Source organism: Meriones unguiculatus, chromosome 15, assembly GCF_030254825.1.
Source record: "Meriones unguiculatus strain TT.TT164.6M chromosome 15, Bangor_MerUng_6.1, whole genome shotgun sequence".
In the NCBI taxonomy this organism is placed as follows: Eukaryota; Metazoa; Chordata; class Mammalia; order Rodentia; family Muridae; genus Meriones; species Meriones unguiculatus.
In genome coordinates this window covers 61,826,964-61,849,439 of record NC_083362.1, presented here as the reverse complement: position 1 = coordinate 61,849,439, position 22,476 = coordinate 61,826,964, and the positions used below count along the sequence as shown (strand labels likewise).

General features: G+C 44.6%; 1 protein-coding gene across 3 annotated transcripts in view; it reads left to right on the top strand.

The window, feature by feature from the left end:
* The first annotated feature begins 217 nt into the window (after positions 1–217).
* Positions 218–22,476, top strand: part of Nhej1 (non-homologous end joining factor 1) — an 88,019-nt gene continuing 65,760 nt past the window's right edge. Inside the window, exons 1-5 of one of the 3 annotated variants that reach the window (XM_021664710.2) lie at positions 218–336; positions 4,990–5,179; positions 6,091–6,345; positions 15,887–16,025; positions 17,037–17,095. In XM_021664710.2, coding sequence (XP_021520385.1) covers positions 5,003–5,179; positions 6,091–6,345; positions 15,887–16,025; positions 17,037–17,095 — 630 coding nt within the window. In that variant the 5' untranslated portion in view covers positions 218–336; positions 4,990–5,002. Of the gene's footprint in view, positions 337–391; positions 695–4,989; positions 5,180–6,090; positions 6,346–15,886; positions 16,026–17,036; positions 17,096–22,476 lie in introns of those variants that run through there. The other 2 variants (XM_021664715.2, XM_060368645.1) reach the window with 2 other exon arrangements.

The window sequence follows — 22,476 nt, the reverse complement described above, 5'->3', positions numbered from 1 at the left end:
CTGCCCTCTCCATGCACTTAAGATTTAAATTAGTAATGAAAATGTAAAGCGGTCTAAAATACAGATGAAAATAATGCTCATGGGGTAGGGAGGAAGTAGTATTTCGTTTCGATTGAGGACAGCAGGAAAGGAATTAGGAAAGCCGCAGAGCTACGAGTGGTCTCGCCAAGTTAGGTTTCGGGTCCCCGCCCATCACAGGGCTTGGCTCCGCCCCGTACCCCAAGACCCCGCCTTCCCGAGTGTGTGTTGGGGGGGGTGGCCTCTACCCTAGGCCTTTCAGTTTGCGAAAGAGCAGGCCCGCCGTGAGGAGGTTGGGAGTTCCTGCAGCCGTTGACGGTAGGTGGGATCGGTTTGGAGTCGGCGCCGAGATCCGGGTCCGGCCGGCCGCCGAACACCGAAGAGGAACTTGCAAAGCGGCTCTGTACTCGGGCGCTGTTTCCCAACAGGGACCGCGCACCGCGCGTACTTTGGGGCAGGCCTCCAGGAGTAGGCGGTCCTACGCATGCGCAGTCCCCCCCTTGGCAGCTAACGCAGGAGGCGCGCTTCTTGTTTACGCCAGCTGGGCTGGGTTAACTTTGTTTCCCGCTGGGGTCCTGAGCCATACCTGCGTGCCTCGGGTGCTGTGAAAACGAGAGACGGGAGACCGAGTTCCTGCCGGGGTGGTGTTTGGACGCCTCTGGCTGCAGGGCCTAAGGTTTGCCCTCCGGTGGCACAGGGCGTGGGCCCGCCTGCTGTTCTGTAGGGCCTTGCTGCCCTCTGTAGGATGTGATAGCAACTACCCCTGAGAAGAACCCTCGCTAGGCAGAACTTCATTCAACTTCACGTTCTCCCTCTTAAAAGACAATTAAATCGGCGAAGTTGCTTAACGAGATCTTTGAAGACCGGTTTGCCCGGGTTGGGGTTTAGGAGGGGTGGTGGCGATGGGAGGGGAGTAAAACCCCGGAGGACTTAGATTCTTTATTCCTCTCTCCATGCTGGGCACAGTCTCAGGTCCCAGTCCGTTCTACCACTAAGTTATCTTTTGTTTGTTTTTGTTTTTGAGGGCCTCTTGCTCTGTTGTCCAGGTTCGTCTCCAACTCAAGATCCTCTTGCCTCAGCCTCCTGTGTGCTAGGATTACAGGGCATGCCTCATCATGCCTGACTCACTGAGTTATACTTACCTCAGCCCAGGCTAAGTGGTAGGAGCAGCCAGCCTGGGTCTGGTGCTGAATGCCTTAGACATTTTTATAGGGCCAGTGTCCCTGGCCACATTAAAACGACTTCCTCCCATTCAGACAAAACCATTGACTTGTGGGTTTTGACCTTCAGAACTTAAGGAGGGACCAGTTAGGCCAATAAACTCAGTTTTGGTGACTTAGAGTGCATGCCGGGATGTGCCTATAAGGGAAATTAGAGGGTTTGGCAACTTTGTTTGTATTTCTAATCTTTCCCAATGTAAACTCTTGCCCAGTGATGACTCTTTAATCATTCCAAGACCAGTCTATCCTGTTGGAACAGCACATGATGGAAATAACCATCTCCACATACAAAGTTTCAAGGCTGCTGCCAATAACTACCGTACATGCAGTCATGTGCCATTTGAAATGGCCATGCTTTTGAGAACTGGGCTGTTAAGCGATTTCATCACTGTGCAGTTATCATACAGTGCACATAGTTGAACAAAGATGGCAGTCATGTCACTAGGTTCCATGATCTTAGAGGATCCCTGCCATGTATGCAGTATGACCATACACATTTATATTCCTCCTGTTAATTACAGTGCAAACTAATTATCGTCCTGAGACAGTGCTTTGAAAACTAGGAAGACTGATGGCTCAGACTGAGTTTGAAATGACTCTTCATCAGATTTAAACAGGAATTCCATTATTTTCTTTGAAGTCGTAAGTTTTCGCATCCTGGGGTTTCCCTTCCTTTCATACTTATAGCTGAAATAATGAAGGAAATTATATGACTTCTTGTGTCCGCAGGAAAAACAAATTCTGTCAGACAGATTTAGTTACTACATATTTAACTAGGTTGAGGACACAGCATTCCTTTTGGAGGTAGAAACATTGGTCTCCAGGAGTTCCAAGCTGCACAGAAAGCATGATGCTGGTGATGTGGGCCTCAGTGTGGGGAGGTACCTCGTTAGTGAAGGGGAATTGTCATTCCCCGTGTCGTGAAATCTGCTGCCTGTTGGTTTGTTGACAGGGACTCGGGACAGTTCTCTTGTTCTTGTTAACTCTTGTGTGTCACTGTGTGCCTGTCATGCCACTGCATCACCGTGTCACTGTCATCACAGGCATTACTCATGTGATGACGGTCATGGATATCTTCCATGATGCATGTACACATGAATTTTCCATAATTATAGAGGATTAATTTGAATGGACTTTGAACAAGAATTTCTGTTTTAGATAAGGGGGAATATGATCAAGTACATTATGTATGAAACTGTGGGAGGATAAATAAAGACTTAAAAATGAATCCCTGTTTTAGGTATTTTTTTTGAAACATGGTTCAAGCCAGCCTTGAACTCACTATGTAGTTTGAACTTCAGTTTACTTTACTTAATTGAAATATCTATCTATCTATCTTTCTGTCTATATTTATTTTGTGCGTGGGTAAGGATTTGTGTATATGTGTGTGTGTTCATATACATGTATATATAAGCACACTGCAAGTGAAGGCCAGAGGACAATTTCAGAGGTGGTCCTTAGGTGCCTCCTACTGTTTGTTTGAGATAGAGTTTCTTGTTAGCCTAGGACTTCATTAAGTAGGCCTGGGTAGCTGCCCCTCCTGAGCCTTTCTTGGCCTCTCATCTTGTCAGTGCTGGGATTACAGGTGCATATTATCTCACAGGCCATTTCTGTAGGTTCTGGGCAATCTGAATCCGGGTTCCTGTGAGGCAAGTGTTTTACCAGCCATCTTTCCAGCTGATCCTTGATCCTCCCACCACTCCCTCCCCAGTGCTTGGATTACAGGAGCAGATCAAGTCTGCCTTAGTGTTTTTTTGTTTATTCCCAAACTTCCTGAGTTTTGCCTTCTCTCTTTTTCTTCTTATAAAAAAATTATAACACCTATTTGGTACAGATGTGGAGGTCAGAGGACAGCTTACAGGAGATAATTCTTTCCTTCTATCATGAATCCTGAGGATCTAACTCAGGTCCTCAGGTTTGGACAAGTGCCTTTTTCTGTTGAGCCATCTCACTGGCCCAAAGTTTGCTTTTAGAAATTTTTTGTTTTGTTTGTTTTGTTTTTGAGACAGGGTTTCTCTGTACAGCCCTGTCTGTCCTGGAACTCACTCTGTAGATCAGGCTGGCTTGGAACCCAGAGATCTGCCTGTCTAAAGTCTCTGCAGGACTAAAGGTATTTGCCACCATGGCTCAATCAAATAATTTGAATGTCCTGCCCACTTAGGACTTCTGATTTTTTTTTTATGAGAATCATTTTTTTTCTTTCTAAATATTCTGGGAAAGATAGCATCAATGCATATTTTAGGATTTAAATAAAGAATTAGTAGGAATGGCTTGCATTTCCATATTAAAGGCATCAATATGCTGAGTTTAAAACACTATAGAAGAATCAGATCTGCTCCTTCTTTCCCTTTCCTCCTCTCCCTCTTTTCCTTTCTACTTTCCTCTGAAAGGTGAGTCTGTCTCATGTTGTTAGGTCCAAGAATCGCTGAAGGAAGAACCCAGACTCATAGTAGTATGTAAAAGCAAAGAGTGTTTATTCTGCAAAGAAAACCAGCATGCTGGGGTCAGTCACTCATACAAAATGTCACTGACCCTGAGGGGAGCTTGCAGGCAGGCTCCTTTTAAAGCCAGAAAGAGAAATTTCTGCTGTGACTATGTGACCTCAATTGGGATTGGCTAGTGTCTATGGAGGCTATGTGACTCTGACTCTTGATTGGGTCTGCCTGGCTCCCTGGAATTAAGTCTTCTCATTACCCCCTTAAGTAAGATCTTTTTCTAATGCTGGGCATAACCATGCAAGGGGCACAAAGCATGACCAGGAGAAACAGAACTAAGGGCCTCTTTTCTGGTTGGTCAATAGGTAGCCATTTGTCCCTTATGCCAGAGTTTCTTTTGACTTAGCATTTCAGCCTATTAGGTGGGACAATGGGTGATGCATTCTCTTCTGTAACTTCATGCAGTTGACATTAGGGCCCCAGGAAGGCTGGAAGTCTAGTCAAAGGTAGGCAATGGAGCACTTATAAAGAACAGGTGGTGTACTCATCTGGGGTCTGTTTGAGCTATGGCAGGTGGATCCACATCTTAAGACTTTTTGATTTCCTGAGGCTTGTATGAATTTTGGTTTACAAAAGGAAGTATATTAGTATTACCTTTGTACTGAGATCCATGTTTTAGAAAAAGCAGCTAACAGGTGTCTGTCTGTAAGACAGAAGGAGTAGACTCATACAGTTGAGACCTAGTAAAAGCTGTAGCTTTGGATTAACAAACCATAAACATTATTTTCTTGGTCCAGAGGGCTAGCTATATAGATTGGACAGAGGTGTTTTTAGCATAATGAGAAGCACAACCAAAGGGAAATTAAAATCTTGACCTTGTGACTGAACAGTAAGCAGCTAGTGCTCCAGTAGCTTATCAGAACTCTGTTGATCAGTGTTAAAACTCTGAACTTCTGAAATCTTATAACAACATAAATATAACAATAGCATAGAGGGGAGAGCAAAATCTGAAACATTTTTTCATTTTTATATGCCTTAAATTACTTTCTTATATCATTGCAACTTGCATTTACATACCTTAAAACACCTTCCTATATCCTCCAACCTTTACACCTTGCATTCACTGACCCTCAAACACCTTCTTAGACCCTCACTTTCTTAGAATATATATATATATATACATGTATGTATGCATGTATATGTATATATAACTTTCATTTGTCAACCTTAAAACACCCTTATAGATCCTCATAACTTAAACTTTTGTATCCTCAACCTTACATACATTTTACATTTTTCTCACTGTGCTAAATTAGGACTTTCCTGCAGATGGAAGAACTAGAACAAGACTTGTTGATGCAGCCATGGGCATGGTTACAGCTTGCTGAGAACTCACTCTTGGCCAAGGTGTCTATCACCAAGCAGGGTTATGCCTTGCTGATTTCGGATCTTCAACAGGTGTGGCATGAACAGTTGGATGCTTTGGTGGTCAGCCAGCGAGCCAAGGTAAGAATGTAAGCGTGAAGAGAAGTATCACATGTGAAGTAGTATGCTTGCTACTTGTAGGACATTAACATCAGCCAACTTGGGGGCCGGGGAGATGGCTCACCAGTTAAAAGCACTGGCTGCTCTTCCAGAGGTCCTGAGTTCCATTCTCAGCAACCGCATGGTGGCTCATTACCATTAATAATGAGATCTGATGTCTGGCATGCAGGTGTACCAGCAGATAGAGCACTCATATTTGTAAAATAAATAAATAAATCTTAAAAAGAAAAGACATTACTTTGCTGAGCATGGTGTCAAACTCTTTTAATCCCAGGCAGATCCCTGTGAGTTCAAGGCCAGCCTGGTCCATAAAGAGAGCTACAGGACAGTCAGGGCTATACAGAGAAACCCCATCTCAAAAAAACCCAAAATAAACAAACAAATAGGTAAATAAATCAATACCTTGGCAAGGAAGGCTGAATTTGTTTGAATCAACTATACGTTCAAATTATAGGTTCAACATTCCCTATCCTAAAGATCCAATATCTGAAATGCTATAAAATAGGAAACTTCACATCCTCAAAACTCAAGCACTAGATCTTGGATTATTTTAGATTTTGGGTTTTGAGATAAAAATCTACGCATGTGTTCCCAAATTCAAGAAACTCAGAAATCTGAAATAAATAAATATATATTCTATATATATTCTGTATTACAGTAATGCATAATGTCTTCTATATTATGTACACAGGCCCTGAGTAAATTGCTCTTGACCAGGACAGAGCAGTGACGCAAACTAGTAGCTCTTCGTGCCGTCTTCTTGTCTCCATTCTGCCGCAGGGCTTTCCTCTTTGCTTCCCCTTCCCCTCCTTCCCGCTGTCTTCATGGGTTCCCCTTTGCTCTCCGCTTTGAGGCATTTCCTTTTAACACAGGCGCCCTGTACTGCTGCTTCTCCCCAGGAGCTGAACAAGCGCCTGACCGCCCCGCCCGCAGCCTTTCTTCGTCACCTGGATGAAGTGCTTCGCCCGCTGTTTAACGATTCTGCCCCCCAGGACACTGCTCTCCCTGGCAAAGCCACCTTCTCCTGTGATCACGTGGCGGAGGCACTGATTCTGCGGGTGCGGAGTGAGCTGTCTGGTCTTCCCTTCAATTGGCGTTTCCACTGTATTCCAGCTAGTTCTTCACTGGTAGGTGCAATTTAGATATGGGTTGCAGGTTGAGATCCCAGCTACTTCAGGTAAAGATAGGGGTGCCTTTATATTTTCTGTAAACCTTGTTTGAAATTCTTTTCTAACAAGAAAAAAAGTCTCCCTGGCTACACAGGAAGCTAAGGGGAGATAGCTTTAGCCTTGCCTTGCAAAGGGAGAAGAAGTGTTTGGGTCTGCATACTTTATTTGGTGATTTCATCTATTATTATTATTATTGTTGTTATTATTATTGTTTGTTTTCTAAGACAGGGTTTCTCTGTGTAGCCTTAGCTGTCCTGGAATTCATTCTGTACACTAACTGGCCTCAAACTCAGAGATCCACCTGCCTCTGCCTCCTGAGTGCTGGGATTAAATGCATGCGCCACCACTGCCCAGCCAATATTGTTTTAATGACGGAGTCTCCTGTAGGCTAGGCTAGGCTTGAATCAATGACCTCATCCTTTTAACTGAGTGTTAGGATTGCAGATACACCACCATGCTCAGCTTATACAGTACCAGGAGGTGGAACCCAGGGCTTTGTGCTGGGCAAGCATGATACCAACTAAGGTACAAACCTGACTTTTCTTGTTTTTCTTTGTTTTTGTTGTTTTTTTGTTTTGTTTTGTTTTTTTGTTGTTGTTTTGTTTTGTTTTTTGAGATAGGGTCTTAGTGTAGCCCTTGGCTGGCCTGAAAGTGATAGAGATCTGCCTGCCTCTGCCTCCCGAGTGCTGGGTGAGTGCTGTTACCATGCCTATTTTTCTTGATTTTTTTTTTTTTGTCTTACTGTGTAGCTTTAGATGCCTGTACAGTGTAGGTTTGCTTTGAACTTGAAGCAATCCTCCTGCCTCAGCTTCCAAATGCTGGGATTTGGAATTTTAATTTTAATTGCTTTAGTTAAATTTTTGTTTTAATTGTCTCAAGTTTTGATTTATCAAGACCACTTTGATAACAGAGTGGAGTGTGATACTTTTTTTTTTACCCATTTCCTTCTCTTTTTGTCCTTAAGATTTTCCTACAAGATAGACATTATTCTTTTTTTTTTTTTTTTTTTTTTTTTTTTGGCAGAACAGGAAACCAAGATTTAGAGAGACCCTGTCTGAAGAACAAACAAACAAACAAACAAACAAAAACCAAAAACAACCAAAAAATCAAAAGACATTTTCAAATCTGGCCATGACTATACATAGTACTAGGGGGACAGAGGCAGGGGGCTCATGAGTTCAAGGCTACATAGTGAGTTTGAGAGAGTTTAGGCTACATGATACTCTGTCTCAAAAACCAACCAACTGCTGGGCATGGTGACAAACGCCTTCAGTCCCAGCGCTTAGGAGGCAGAGGCAGACAGATCTCAAGGCAGCCTGGTAAACTGAGAGAGTTCCAGAACAGCCAGGGCTGTTACGCAGCCATATCTTGAAAAAACAAAGAGAGAGAAAAAGAGGGAGGGAGAGGGAGAGAGAGAGAGGAAGGAAGGAAGGAAGGAAAGAAGGAGGGAAGGAAGGAAGAAATAATTGACTGTGGATTTAGTATGTCTGGTTTGAAACCCATCTTCCTCTCTTTGGGGATTTGAGGTAGTCTATAAACTTAAACTAGCTAGGTGGTGGTGGTGCAAGCCTTTAATCCCAGCACCCAAGAAGCAGAGGCAGACAGATCTCTCTGAGTTTGGGGCCAGCCTAGATTACAGAGTTCCAGGACAGCCAGGGCTACACAGAGATGCTCCTCTGAAGAGCATCTAGTGCTCTTAACTGCTGAGCCATCTCTCTGCCCCATGTTTTGTTTCCAAGCTAGAAGTAACATAAAAGGTTAAACAAATGGTTAAAATAATTATGGTATATCCACAATATATGTTAAAAGAAGAACAAGTTGTCAGAATCAATAAACAGTGTTGTATTCCGTACTCTGCCACAGAGCTGTACCTCAGCTAAGGATGCTCTCTGATGTCGCCAAGGCGGGCCTCTACCTGTTGTGGACAAGACCACCTCAGTCTCACAAGTAGCCCTGGCTGCAAGTGGGCACCGTTGTGACTGACTTCATGATCAAAGTGTTTTGTGAGAGGTGTAGGGCTCAGACTGGCCAGCAGAGCAATCTGCAAAAGTATTATTTTCTAGTTCCCACTTCAATGTGTAGTCTGCTTGAAGTCTTTTATAGGTGATTCGATAGGTTGGCATCGATAAATGACTGTGGATGGAACAAGAGCTTTTTTTGTTCTTAAAGGTTTTATTTTTATTTTTAGTTATGTGTATTTCCCTGTGTGGGTTTGTGTACACGAGAGGCAGAAGATGGTGTTGGATCTCCTGGACTTGGAGTTACAGATAGTAGTGAGATGCCCAAAGTGGGTGCTGGGAAACAAACTCATGTCCCCTGGAAGAGCAGCAAATGCCCGTCCTCTGTGCTATCTCTCTAGTCCTGCGGAGGACTTCTTGAGACACTGTTTACTGGTGTTTATCTGTTTGTCTGGGACTTAGCAAAGCCAAACTTGAATGCTAGAACTACTCAGTCATCATTGGTTTGTGATGCTGGGGATCAAGCCCAGGGCCTCACACTTGGTAGGCATGCACTCTGCCACTGAGCTGTACCTCCGCTAAGGATGCTCTCTGATGTTGCTAAGGTTGGCCTTTACCTGTGTGGACCGGACCACCTCAGTCTCACAAGTAGCCATGGCTACAAGTGTGCGCCATTGTGACTGACTTCATGAAGAAACTGCTAAGGCCATCCACAGGTCCTGCCGTGTAGTAAACGTTTGCTGACTTTACTGAATTCCTTGTGAAATCTTTCATCCTGCTTTAGATACAGAATTTCATCGTCATTCAAAACCCCTGATTTTTTCCTAAGTGACACCAGGGGGCGCTGTTTCCTCAATGATGCTTGTTCTGGCATCTTAACCATTTGGACCACCTTTGAGAGTCCCTAGCCATGGCTGATCTCTGTGTATTAGATAGTCCTACAAATTCAGAATAGTGTGAAGACTGTGGGGAGGCAGCTTTCCCCAGGTTTATGGGCTCTAGTAATTTCTTCTTTCAAAAGTACAGAGTGAGTCAGGGGTGTTGCTCAGTGTTACAGCACGGGGTTAGCACGAGCCAGGCTCGTTCCAATTCGGTGTGGGGGGGGGCAATAAAGAAAACTTGAGCCTGATAGAAAATGTTTGAGGCAAATGGAAGGAGAAGGTTAGTATTTTAGCAGTCTGCCAGCTGAGGAGCTGTCGTGTGACGGAAGCTTCTGTGTTTAGAGGAGAATGAGCTCTGGTCAGCCACAGGAAGACACCAGCTTAGAGCAATTGGTTAGCAGGTATATTTTGAGTCCGCATAAAGTCCTTATCATTAAACTAAGAAGACTGTTATCCTAGGGAAACCCGCGGGGCTGAGGGAACTTTGCAGGGAAGAAGCAAGAGCTGGTAGACACTGTCAGGGGTGTAGGTGGCTACTATTTCAGGCGGATGTGTGTGTCTGTGAGGTCATGCGGTTGGAAGTTTTGTCTGTTACTCATTCTTGTGATTGTTGACTCTTTTTTTTTTTTTTTTGAATGGGCAGTTCATGCCAAAGGCAAACATTTCAAGCAGTATTTAAAGGTATACAGCTTAAGAAACAAACAGGGTTTCTGTCTACTCTAAAGCAATTACTGATATCAACTTTCTGTTTATTCAGTCTTTTTTTTTTTTTTTTTTTTTTTGAGGCAGACTCTTACGTAGTCTAGGCTATCCTCAAATTTATTATGTAGCCGAGGACCTTTAAACTTTTATCCTCCTGCCTCCACCTCCTCAGTGCTCGGATTATAAGTGTGTCACCTGGTTTCCTGTGGTCCTAGGGACTGAACCCGGTGCTCCATGCATGTAATACAAGCTCTTTACAAGCTGAGGTGCATTCTCAGCCACCTTCTCTTTTTCCCTGATGGCACGTTGTTGTGTAGCCAGCTAAAGTTTGAAATACTTCTGCCTCCATTTCCCAGGTGCTGAGATTACAAGCACAAACCATTACACCTTGTTATTAACTTTGGGGACTTAATAGTTCTTGTTTTGGTTTGTTTGTTTGCCTTTGCTTTTTTTTTTTTCTTTTTTTTTGGGGGGACAGGGTTTCTCTGTGTAGCCACAGCTGTTCTGGACTCACTTTGTAGACCAGGATGGCCTTGAACTCAGAGATCCGCCTGCCCCTGCCTCCCTGAGTGCTGGGATTATAGGTGTGTGCCACCTCACCCAGCCAACTTAATAGTTCTTAATTCTCTGTAGGAATTGTGGAATATACAAGGCTTTGGGTCTCTGTATATATAATTCTGCATCTATTTCCACTTGTGACAAATTTCTCTTCATTACTCCTTTTTCCTATTGTCTGTTCTTCCTAGCAACTAATGTAACTTTTTCCCCTGCCTTTTTTTGTGTTTACTTTACTTTTTTTTTTTTTTTTTGAGACAGGGTTTCTCAAAAATCCACCTTCTACCTTTATAGACTTGGCTGTTCTGGACTCGCTCTGTATACGAGGCTGGCCTCAGACTCACAGAGATCCGCCTGCCTCTGCCTACCAAGTGCTGGGATCACAGGCGTGCGCCACCGTGACTGGCTGTGTTTATATTTTTATTAGACTTACATCACCTTATGCATATGAGCGTTTTGCTTGCATGCATGTTTGTGCATCGTGTGCATGCCTGGTGCCAAAGAGGCCAGAAGAGGGCATCTGATCTCCTAGAACTGGAGTTACAGATGGTTGTGTGCTACTGTGTGGGTGCTGGGGACTGAGCCCAGGTCCTCTGCAAAGAGCAGCCAGTGCTTTTAACCACTGAGCCATCTCTCCAGCCCCTGTGTTTGGTTTTGAGAGTAAGACTGTCCTCAAATTTGTGATGTTCCTGCTCCTGCCTGTAATCTCCCACACACAGAGATTACAGGTATGCATCTAATATGATTCTTGACATTCCGAATTTTCACTTTCATATTTGTCACCCATTTGGTTGTTTTGTGGTCTCTAGGGGTCATAGCCCAGAGTTTCCTATTGGTAGGAAGAAGCAACAGACAAATTCAAAATCCACCTTCTACCTTTATATTATGAATATTGCCTTGGATTAGTACTGGAATGTTTATGACTCTGTTTCTCCATCTATCAAATACTGACGACAAGACTACTATGATTTAAAAAAGGGGGGGGGGGTGACATAGCTGGGCATGGTGCACACCTATAATCCCGGTGCTCCAGGAGGCAGAGGCAGGCAGATCTCTGTAAGTTTGAGGCCAGCCTGGTGTACAAAAAAGCAAGTCCAGGACAGCCAAGGCTATCCAGAGAAACCCTGTCTCAAAAAAACAGAAGAGGAGGAGGAGGAGGAGGAGGAGGAGGAGGAGGAGGAGGAGGAGGAGGAGGCGGAGGAGGAGGAGGAGGAGGAGGGGGAGGAGGAGGAGGAGGGGGAGGAGGAGGAGGAGGAGGAGGGGGAGGAGGAGGAGGCGGAGGAGGAGGAGGAGGAGGAGGAGGAGGAGGGGGAGGAGGAGGAGGCGGAGGAGGAGGAGGAGGCGGCGGAGGAGGAGGAGGAGGAGGAGGAGGCGGAGGAGGTGGAGGAGGAAGAGACGTGTGCAGCATTACTATAGGCTTATAGTGGGCCGTGAGAGAACATGTTCCAACACACATTTTTTTTTTTTCTTGATGTAAGGAATAAGGGCAGTAAAGCTGAGGTCATATGAGGTAGCTCAGGACCAAAATCTGTCCCCTGAGTCTCCAGTCTGTCAATGGTTTGTTTCACTGTACAATCTGGATGTAACTCTTATGGGGACAACTCTGCCTTGCCTGGGATGCGTAAAGATTCTGTAGGAGGCCAGAAGACTTTAGGGAGTGGGGTCACAGTGTGTCCCCTCTCTGGAAAGAGTTGTACCTGTCACACCTCCTGGCCTATCGTGGTGATCTTCAAAGGCAGAGGGCTCAGTAGGTGGGGGCTAAATTGGCTCGTGAACAGCTGGTCTTCCTATTTTGCTTTCAGTGAATGAAAAGGGGTGTCCCTGGCCAGAAACACTACACGGTTTTTTCTTGTTGTACCTTTGGAGGTACACTGATCTTTGACATGGTTGCATGTCTTTTTTTTTTTTTTTTTTTTTTTTATTGCCACTAATACTTATTTTGGGGACTTCTTACCAGCATTCATCTAAGTTTGAAAACAGAGCAAGGCTCTCAGGCCTAAGAGAAATCATTTTAATGTAAATCTAACTTTGAAATTAATTATAGCTCAGGAATTCAGGGTGATGTGAAATTATTTGGGAAGCTGAAATATTTCCTGATAAGAAATACTTTTTTTTTCTATATAGATATTTGTGGTCCAGTAGATCATCCCATTTGCCTGAGACCCTGGAATCCTATTTCAATAGACATGGCAGTGGCTAAGAACTATTTCTTACCATATTTCATGCTGTTATATTTAGCACCTCAAAGGTGGTACTCTCCAGCCCACCATGGTGAGAGACTGGTTATTAATGTTAGGAGTTTCTGTTATTTGAGGGGTGCCACCAAATGGCCACTGTGGTTGTTTGGTTAGCAATGATAATTATTTTCAGTTCAGTCCACCAAACCTCTATTGGCCTTCATACAATTATTTGACTGTTTTTGTAATCTACCTTGACCAGGACCAAACTTATCAAAACAATTTCTAGGGCATCAAGTTGGGCCTAGACCATTTTTTTTTTGTTTAGTTTTTTTGTTTGTTTGTTTTTTTGAGACAGGGTTTCTCTGTGTACCACTGGCTGTGCTAAACTTGCTTTGTAGACCAGGCTGACCTCAAACTCACAAGAGATCCACCTGCCTCTGCCTCCTGGGTGCTGCGATTGAAGGCATGTGCCACCATGGCTCAGCGACCATCTTATTTTTTAATCACTGTGTTGAGCGAGTACTATAATGTGCATGTGGAGGTCGGAGGGCAACTTGAAGGAATAAGTTTCTCCTTCTACCATGTGGGTCTGGGGAATTGAACTCTGGCCATCAAGTTCAGCAGCTTGCTGAGCTGTCTCACAGGTCCAGGATATATCTTTTTTTTTTCTAAGTTTTAAAAAATAATTTATTTTATTTTCTGTACATAAAATTTATTTATTTTCTGTGTTTTTATTTTATTTAATTTTATTTGGTGTTTTGAATGGATACATGTCTGTGTGATGGTGTCAGATCCCCTGGAACAGGAATTATAGACACTTGTGCGCTGCCGTGTGGGTGTTGGAGGTTGAACCTGGATCCTCAGAAGAGCAGTCAGTGCTCCTAACTGCTGAGTCATCTCTCTAGTGCCCCCCCCCACCCGCATCTCCCCCTGTACCTCCCTTCCCCTACAGGAGTTCTGAGCAGTACTTCTTAGAAGCCTACTTTCTGAGGACCTAGGATGGGACTCGGTACCAGCTTCGGATGTGCCAGGTGACAAAAATAAGTGACTAGGACTAGGCTGGACTAGGCTGTGGCCTTCTACCCTGTGCCAGGATACCTACATTTCTTGGCTCCTGGTACAAGAAGCTGCTGCCCTTATCTGCCCACCCATACCTCCACCTCCAGTCTTTTTCCTCTTCTGATCAATCTTTAGCTGCCACACAAGCAGCGCTTTTAGTTTTCTCTGGAGACGTAATGTGAAGTGAAAACATAGGCACCTGGGACCCTGATGCAGCTGAGTCTGCCTGGCCCCTCTGATGGCTACCTTTTCCTTATGTCAAGCCCGTGATGGGGTATCTTGTATAAAGTGCTCCTTTTTTTTTTTTTTTTTTTTTTTTTTAAGATCTAGCCAGGAATGAACATACGATTGCCAGCAAGCCAAATCTGGCCTGCTGCCTGCTTTTGTAGAGTTATATTGGAGCACGGCCACCTCGTTTGTTTACATATTGTCTGTGGCTGCTCTCGCGTGCCGCGACAGCGAAGTTGTGTACTTGCGGCAGCAACTCTGTGGGCCACAAAGCTGAAAATATTGACTATCTGGCTCTTTCCGAGAAGAGCCTGCCACCCCCGCCCCCACCCCACCTGCAGTCTAGGGCATCTCCTTTTGCTTAGTGTCTCCTTTAGTTCATGCCATTGGTGGAAGTGAAAGAAGCGGGGCTGAGGTCCTCAAGCCACAGGCTACTGTGCGCTTTGCCTAGGTGACTTAGGTTCTTCTGTATGCTGTCCATTATTGTGTGAGTGCTCAGTATAGCTGCGCTGTAACAAAGCTATAACAAAGCTACACCTGTGTCCTGTGTGGCGTGGGCTCAGGGACTGGCTTCCTTTTTTTTTTTTTTTTAATTTTTACAATAACTTTAAGTTCTGTGTTTGTAAGAGCAGGTTGAAACTTTGACCACTTATCAGTCCCTAAATGGTTCTTTTTTAAAATATTTGTTTGTTTATTTATTTCTTCTATGTATATGAGTGCTCTATCTGCATGTATGTCTGCATGCCAGAAGAGGGCTTCAGATCACATTATAGATGGTTGTGAGTCACCATGTGGTTCCTGGGAATTGAACACAGGACCTCTGGAAGAGCAGAGAGTGCGCTTAACCACTGAGCCATCTCTCCAGCCCCTGAAATGGTTCTTAATAAATATCTGATTGAGTTTGATTGCTTTCTTCGTTTTTGTTTTTGATTTTGGTTTTTTGAGGCAGGGTGTCCTGGAACTCAACATGTAGACCAGGCTGGCCTTGAACTCACAGAGATTCCACCTGCCTTTGCCCCCCAAGTGCTGGGATTAAAGGGGTGTTCCCCCACCAACACCAGGTGATCACTTTCCACTTCCTGGTGCCTTTTTTGTTCTCCTGCTGGTGAACTGTTTCAGCCACATCTTTTTCTTGAGGATTCCTTGGGTCTTCTGAGCTTATATCAGCTGTTGAAAGCTGAGTCAGCACTCCCTTTTCTCAACTAGAGCATCCTTTTTCTTTTTATTTACCTATTTTAAAGATTTTTTTTTTTAAAATCTGTGTATGTGTATGCCTGTTTTGCCTGCATGTATGTCTAGGCATCATGGGCCTGTGGAAGCCAGAAGAGAGTGCCTGACCCTCTGAGCCAGAATTACAGACAGTTGTGGGCTGTCATCTGAGTGCTGGGAATAGAATCCATGTCTTCAAGAAGAGAAGCCTGTGTTCTTAATCACTGAGCATCTCTCCAGGCCCAATATAGTCGTTCTCAACCTATGTGTCGTGACCCTTTGGGGCTTGCATATCAGATATTTACATCACGATTCATAACAGTAGCAAAATTACAGTTATGAACTAGCAATGGAATAATTTTATGGTTGGGGTCACCACGACATGAGGAGCTTTATTAAAGGGTCACAGCATTAGGAAGGTCAAGAACCACTGCCCTGTATCTTTTTCTTTAAATCAGAACTGTAGATATTTCTGTCTACCTACATTCTTGTTTTATCCTTCCCATTCCATATCTGGGCCATGAAGAAAACCCCTGAGTCTCTTGAATATGTAAATTTAACCATTATATTGGTATTTATATTCATGTAAATGAACTGCTTGTCTATGAAATTGAAAGTCCGCCTGAAAATGTTCGTTCTTGAGTAGTTTTCTTCTACTGGCTAGTGCAGTGTTTGACAGTACTTTGCGAGCATATGCTGGCTAATTAATACTGCTTCTTCATCAAAGGTCTCTCAGCATTTGATCCGTCCTCTGATGGGTGTGAGCCTGGCGTTGCAGTGTCACGTGAGGGAGCTAGCCACGATGCTTCGGATGAAGGACCTTGAGATCCAGGCCTACCAGGAGAGCGGGGCGGTGCTGAGCCGAAGTAAGCGGGTGTTCTTGGAGGAATGGGTGGCGAGGTAACAGGACAGCTAAGAGTCTTAGAAAACGGGCAACATAATCTGCCTTAAAAATACCCGTTGAGCTGGGCGTGGTGGCGCCTGTAATCCTAGCACTCTGGGAGGCAGAGGCAGGTGGATTGCTGTGAGTTTGAGGGCAGCCTGGTCCACAGAGTGAGTCCAGGACAGCAAAGGCTGCACAGAGAAACCCTGTCTTGAAAAACCAAAAAGCAAACCAAAACAAAACCCAACCAACCCAACCAACTAAACAAAAAAACTCCTTGACCTGGAGGTGGCGGTGTGGATCAGCTGGTGGGTGCTTGCTTAGCATACAACTCCTGGGTTTTAGAACTGTATAAATGGGAGAGTTGCCATGTGCATATGATCCCAGCACTCAGGAGGTAGAGGCAGAATGGCATCCTTGGCTACACAGCAAGTTTAAAGCTAGCCCAGGGTACATTAAATCTTGTCTCAAACAAAACAAAACAAAGAAACCTCAAACATTTTGTCTTGCAGGGTTGGTAGTAGGAACGCTAGTATCTGGGGACTTGATACCAGGTGTCCCCTCTGTCTTTCTCAGGTACCTTTCTGGGGCCCATGTGGCCAGTAGAAGCCATAACCAAGTCTAGGCATGTCCTAGGCAGTGATGAGGAAAGACTGGAAAGGGTCTCCAAAACTGTATTATCAGAATGTGGACTCTAGGGCTGAGGAGCCCCTGTAGCTCTAGTTTCAAGAGTAAAAGGTTCTACACAACCTTTGCCACCGTGGCAGGAAAATCTTCTAGAGCAAATGCTACTGCTGAATCATTGTTGCTAATTATCTCCAGTTTTGTCTATCTGTCCACATCGCCTCAACCTTCCTCTCACCAGCCGAGGCCTCAGTTTGCTATCAGATCACTGACTTCTTTCCCTAAAAGTCCTGGACTCTCTTTCTGATCTTCTGATAGGTATGAAGCTCATCGTTAGGCTCACGTTTCCTTTATCTCTTCTTAATTACAGGTCGGTTGAAGACAGAGCCATTTGAAGAAAATTCTTTCTTGGAACAGTTTATGGTAGAGGTAGGGTATTTGTTATTTCCTTTCCCTTCTATAAATTTGGGCAGAGTGCCTGGGTGGCAACCTGCATTTTGGGCGTTACATGGCTTGTGTGGTTGGAAAGTCCTTTGCCTGAAAAAGTTGCCTGTGGAAAGTTTGATGAAGTTTGAGATGTGTGTAGAGAAGGTGGAGGAAAGCGTGAAAAAGGTGAGAGTGGCTTTTTCTACTCAACAGCTTGGTGAAGGCAGCAAGCGGGGTGCCCTTTAGAATTCTTTAACCTTGGGGAAGTTGCTCGGCCAGTTTTACTTCTGCTCGCTGAGATCTGGATTGGTAAAAGGTGGTCTTCCCTGTCTACTTCCTTTAGCATCTAGCAGTAGAGGAAGACGTAAAAGGCTCAGAACTACCATTCAGGGACTGTCTTGTGGGCACAGCACGCTGTGGAAAATCACAGTGTTTATACAAAGGGACTGGCACAGGAATGAATGGGGAGTAGATAATTGTGGCCTGTCAGAAGCTTCTGCCTAGGCTTCCCTTCTAAGGACTGAGCTTGGCCAAAAGAAATACCCACTGGATGCCAACCAGTGGGAGTATTAATAATGTGACCTTTGATAATACCAGTCAATATTGGTCTTTCCCTTCTCGACTCTTCTGGAACTTCTTGGTTATGTGGGTCGTGCCTTGGTATTGTTGCTCCATTTTAAAGTCGTGCCTGTTAGGGACCCACACTGCTACTTTCTGATGAAAGTAGACAGTGCTTTTTATAAGGCTGTGTATGGACTGTTCATTTCTGTTTTGCCGTCTAGACTAATTGTAAGCTTTTTTTGAGGACAAAGTCTACATTTCATACTTCTCTTGAATTGGAAAGTTAGCATTCCCCCCCCCCACCCCCATAGGGGGAGGCATGAAGTGAATGTTCTTGAGTGAGAGCCTTCTCTTCTTCCTCTGAGCAGTGGCTGAGCTCTCAGATGCAGATTCTTAACACTAAGAGAAAAATCATGAGGCAGGTGCTCTGCCCTTGTCCTGGAGCACTCATGCTCTGCAGCAGGAGGAGGAGAAGTCACACACGGTGAAGTCTTGACGCTAAGTAGGGGTTAACGTATTCATTGTGTGTATGTGTGAATGGTGTGCCTGAGCGGGGGCACACATGTAGCGCGGCTTTCAAAAGTTGCTTCTCTCCTTCCAACGTGGTTTCCTGTGATTTGTGCGGCAACTGCTTCCACCCAATGATCTGTCTTGCCGGCCCCAGGTGTTAATCTTTGTTTGGGGGAAAGAGATACTATTAAACCAGAGATTCTCTAGGCCACTTCTCTCTCAGTGGCTTCTCTCTATTAAGTTGAGGCTGAAAGGAGGTTAATGTAGTCCAGGGAGGATGTGCTAGTTCCCTGCCTCAGGGACTCAGTGAAGTGGAGGAGCGGAGCTAATTTACCTGCCTCCCACCTCTCCAGCCTAACTTTTACACATTTTACCCTCTGTGCTTCCTGTGTCAGCCATATGGGATGACTATTATCTTTCCTGAATGCTGTCTTCTCTTGCCTGGATCTCTGTACACATTCCTCCCATTGTCAGGAATGTCCAGTCCCTTCTCCTTATCTACCCTGTACACATCTATTCATCCTTTTAAGCATTAGCTTCAGCTTCTTGGAGGACCTTTCTATATCTTCCTTGGAAGGGTAATCCTTCCCTGTGACTGAAGGGCTGTGGTTTATATCTCTACTTTGCCACCCACTGTTTTATATGTCTGCAAGACTGTAGCTCTCTTTTGCACTGACCTGCGAACATTTCTGAGAGCCAGGACTTGATGAATGCATTTCTATATCCTTTGTATGTGTGGTAGTGGCTAGAAGTAACAGGGTCTCAATAAGTTTTTTGAATGAATATTTTGATACATATATGACAAGAGGATCTTGTGAAAATTGTGGCAATGTCTCCCACGATACAGTGTTGCCTATTAGAGTTGTATTTGTGGACGTCTGTTATTTTCAAGGTTTATTTTTTATAGCCTGGAACAAATCACTTCCCTCAGAACAGTGATTATCTCATTTGTGAAATTGAAGGCTTATCTTTTTAACAATGTTGTGGAAAGAGAGCCCTGTAGAATGGTATGAGAAAGGATGTAGAATCAGGTGTCACCCCAAGAAGGGTGTTGTGTGTGTGTAAAAAAATAAAAGCTGCTCAGATAAGGTACTACATGCCTGGAATCCAAGTTCTCAGGAATCTAAGGTAGGAGGACCAGAAGTTAGAGGCAGCCTGGGCTATTTTGTGGATTTAAGGCCAATCCTGGCTACATGGTGGAAACCTAGCGTTAAAAAGATAACAGTAAACTGGGTGCAGTGGCAACACCCGTAATCCTAGCACTCGGAGGCAGAGGCAGGTGGATCACTTGAGTTCGAGGCCAGCCTGGTCTATAAAGCTAGTCCAGGACAGCCAAGGCTACACAGAGAAACCCTGTCTTGAAAAACAAACAAAGTAAAATAAAAGAAAATAAAACAAAGAAAGCCAAAGAGATGGCTCAGTGAGTAAAAACACTTGCTGTCAAACCTGATGACTTGCATTTAAATCTAGCACCCACACAGTGGTAGGAGAGAACCATCACCTGCAAACCGTTCTGGAACCTACAGACACACACACACACACACACACACACACACGATAAAAAAATTAACAAATAAATGAATACAATTTTTAAAGATCGAGCTTAAAAAAACAAACAATCCAAAAGGCTACAGCCACCTGTTTCTCAGATATTTTCCATTTATGTTTTTTTTAAAGATTTATTTATTATTTATACAACATTCTGCCTGCACACCAGATCTTACTATAGATGGTTATGAGCCACCATGCCATTGCTGGGAATTGAACTCAGGACCTTTGGAAGAACAGCAAGTGTTCTTAACCCCTGAGCCATCTCTCCAGCCCCCCTTTATGTTTTTTAAGTTTGTGAGGCTTGGCTGTGATCCACTCAGGTCCCAGAGGACCAGATATTTGAAGTAGTTGGTTCCAAAATACAACACCTGAGTTGTGTGTGGCTCAGGTCTATAAAATTCTAGTCATAAGGAGGCTGGGGCAGGAAGATTACTATGAATTTTGGTCCACCGTGGACTACAAAGTGAGTACCAAGCAGCTTGCATAGCACACCCTGTAAAACAAAATGTCTTGTGTTTTGTTGTGTGTGTTGAACATGTGTCATGGTGTGTGTGTGCGTGGAAGTCAAAGGACTTATGGGACTCAGTTCTTTTCTTCCACCATGTGAGTTCTGGGGATCAAGGTCATCAGGTTTGGTGGCAAGCTCTTTTGTTCTCCGAGCCATCTTACCAGTATCAGATTTCTATCTTGAAGAGAAGAAAACTGAACCCCAGCAGTGAAGTGGCTGAAGTCTATACGCTTTAAGGCCTTCTCCATCTGTCTCTATTGTATCTCACCAATCTAACTGGTTGTACACACAAGTGCGGGGGACCACAAACGATTGGTAATGAGGATTCTGTGATCTCTTGGGCGCCTGTGCTGTCTTCAGAATGTCCCACAAAGATGCTAGAACTGAAAGGTTTGGTACTGGGGCTCTAGAGCTACAGCATCTTTTCAGTTATTCTGCTTGCCTGGGGTCCTATAAACAGGACATAAAAGGGTCAGGAGGTCACCCAAGACCGGACTGAAAGGATGTGCCATCAAAATAAGCAACATTGAATAGAAAATAAACAAAGCAGGGAGACAGTTTGGGATGAACTGGCAAGAAGGCCACGTCAGTGTCAGAGGGCCATGCGGTCAGTGCCTGGGCTTCTATTCCCATTGGAAATACTGCCAGCAAGAGGCCACAGACACACAGAGCACAGGGGCAGGAGGGCAAAGAGAGTTCTAGGATGCCGAAGTTAGAGAAGACATTTGACCATTGGACACATTTCATCTTTGTGCTTTACTTCTCCTAAGAAACTCTGATTTAGAGGTGGGCGTGGTGGCGCACGCCTGTAATCCTAGCGCTTAGAAGGCAAAGGCAGGCAGGTCTCTGTGAGTTCTAGGCCAGCCTGGTCTCCAGAGCAAGTCCAGGACAGCCAGAGCTACACAAACCCTGTATGGAAAAAAACAAAAACAAACAAACAAAAACCAAAACAACACCAAAAACAAAACTCTGAATTAGCCAGGTACACACTTTTAGCCCCAGCACTTGGGAGGAATAAGCAGGGGAGCTCTGCAAATTCAAGGCCAATGTCCTCTACACGGCTATATAAAGACCCTGTCTCAAAACAAACAAACAAAAATACAACAAAATGAATAACCTTTAATTTATCACTTTTATAGAACCTGTGGACACCAATTGCTCGTGACCCACTGAGAAGGAAATTCTCTGTGGAGACTAGTTTGGTTTTGATCTGGCATAGATCTGCCTGCTTCTGCCTCCTGAGTGTTGGGGCTAAAGATGTGCACCTGGCTAAATCAGAGTTTCTTAAGGGAAGAAGTAAAGAAAAAAAGTCAAATATGGGGAAGTAAGACCCATCCAATGGTTAAATATCTTCTCTAACACGCTGGCATCTTAGAATTCTCTCAGTAATGTTGATAGTTAAGGGCTGGGTATGATACATTGGCATGATTCTTACATAGGCTAAGATGCCCATATACAGCATTTCTCAAGACTAGAGAGGCATCTTTAGGAGTGGAGGAAAAGCCAAGGAATTGGGGACTGTTATACATGCAGTGTGACTATGTTGAAGACCTTAGAGTTAATGGGTTGGTGTAGCCCCGTGCAGCCTGTTCCACGGGAGGGAGTTTCGTAGCCTGGCCCTGTCTGTGCCTTTCTCTCTCCATCTGGTTGCTATCAGGCTGTGCAGCTGCTGGCGGGCTCTTTATTTATTTATCCCGGTGTAATGGGGTGAGGAGGGAGCTGGCCTGAGGTTGGCTTTCTGAGGCCATGCCACTGAGCCACAGGCGGTTAGCATGGGTGTGTGAGTCACTGGGGCTGCATGCTGCTCAAACCAGACTCAGCCAGGCTCAGGGACAGCAGGCAGCCCAAAATAGAGCCCCGCCCTCTGCAGCTGGCAACATCTGGCTAGGAATCAGCCCTTGACACCAAAACCTGGGCAGCTGCATGATGTTGGCTTTCTCTGGGTGGGGCCCCTTAACAGAGATAGGGGCTTTGCAGCCCTCCTCAGACGTTACAGAAAGGTGCCCAGCACATCAATCACTCCCATTGCTGTACTCTGAATGTCTCAGAACACTTAAATAATCTCCTCAGTGTAATATGTCAGCCAAGGTGTTTGAGGTGATAGTTAACATTGATCTAACTCAGTATCCTAACCGTAGCCATAGTCATTGTCTGGCTCTAGCGTTATTCTAGAGCATTACTTTGGATTAAGAAGATACCCACTGCTGCTCTTCCTAAGCTTGAGGTTCTGTCAAAGGCGCTGGGCAGACTTGGG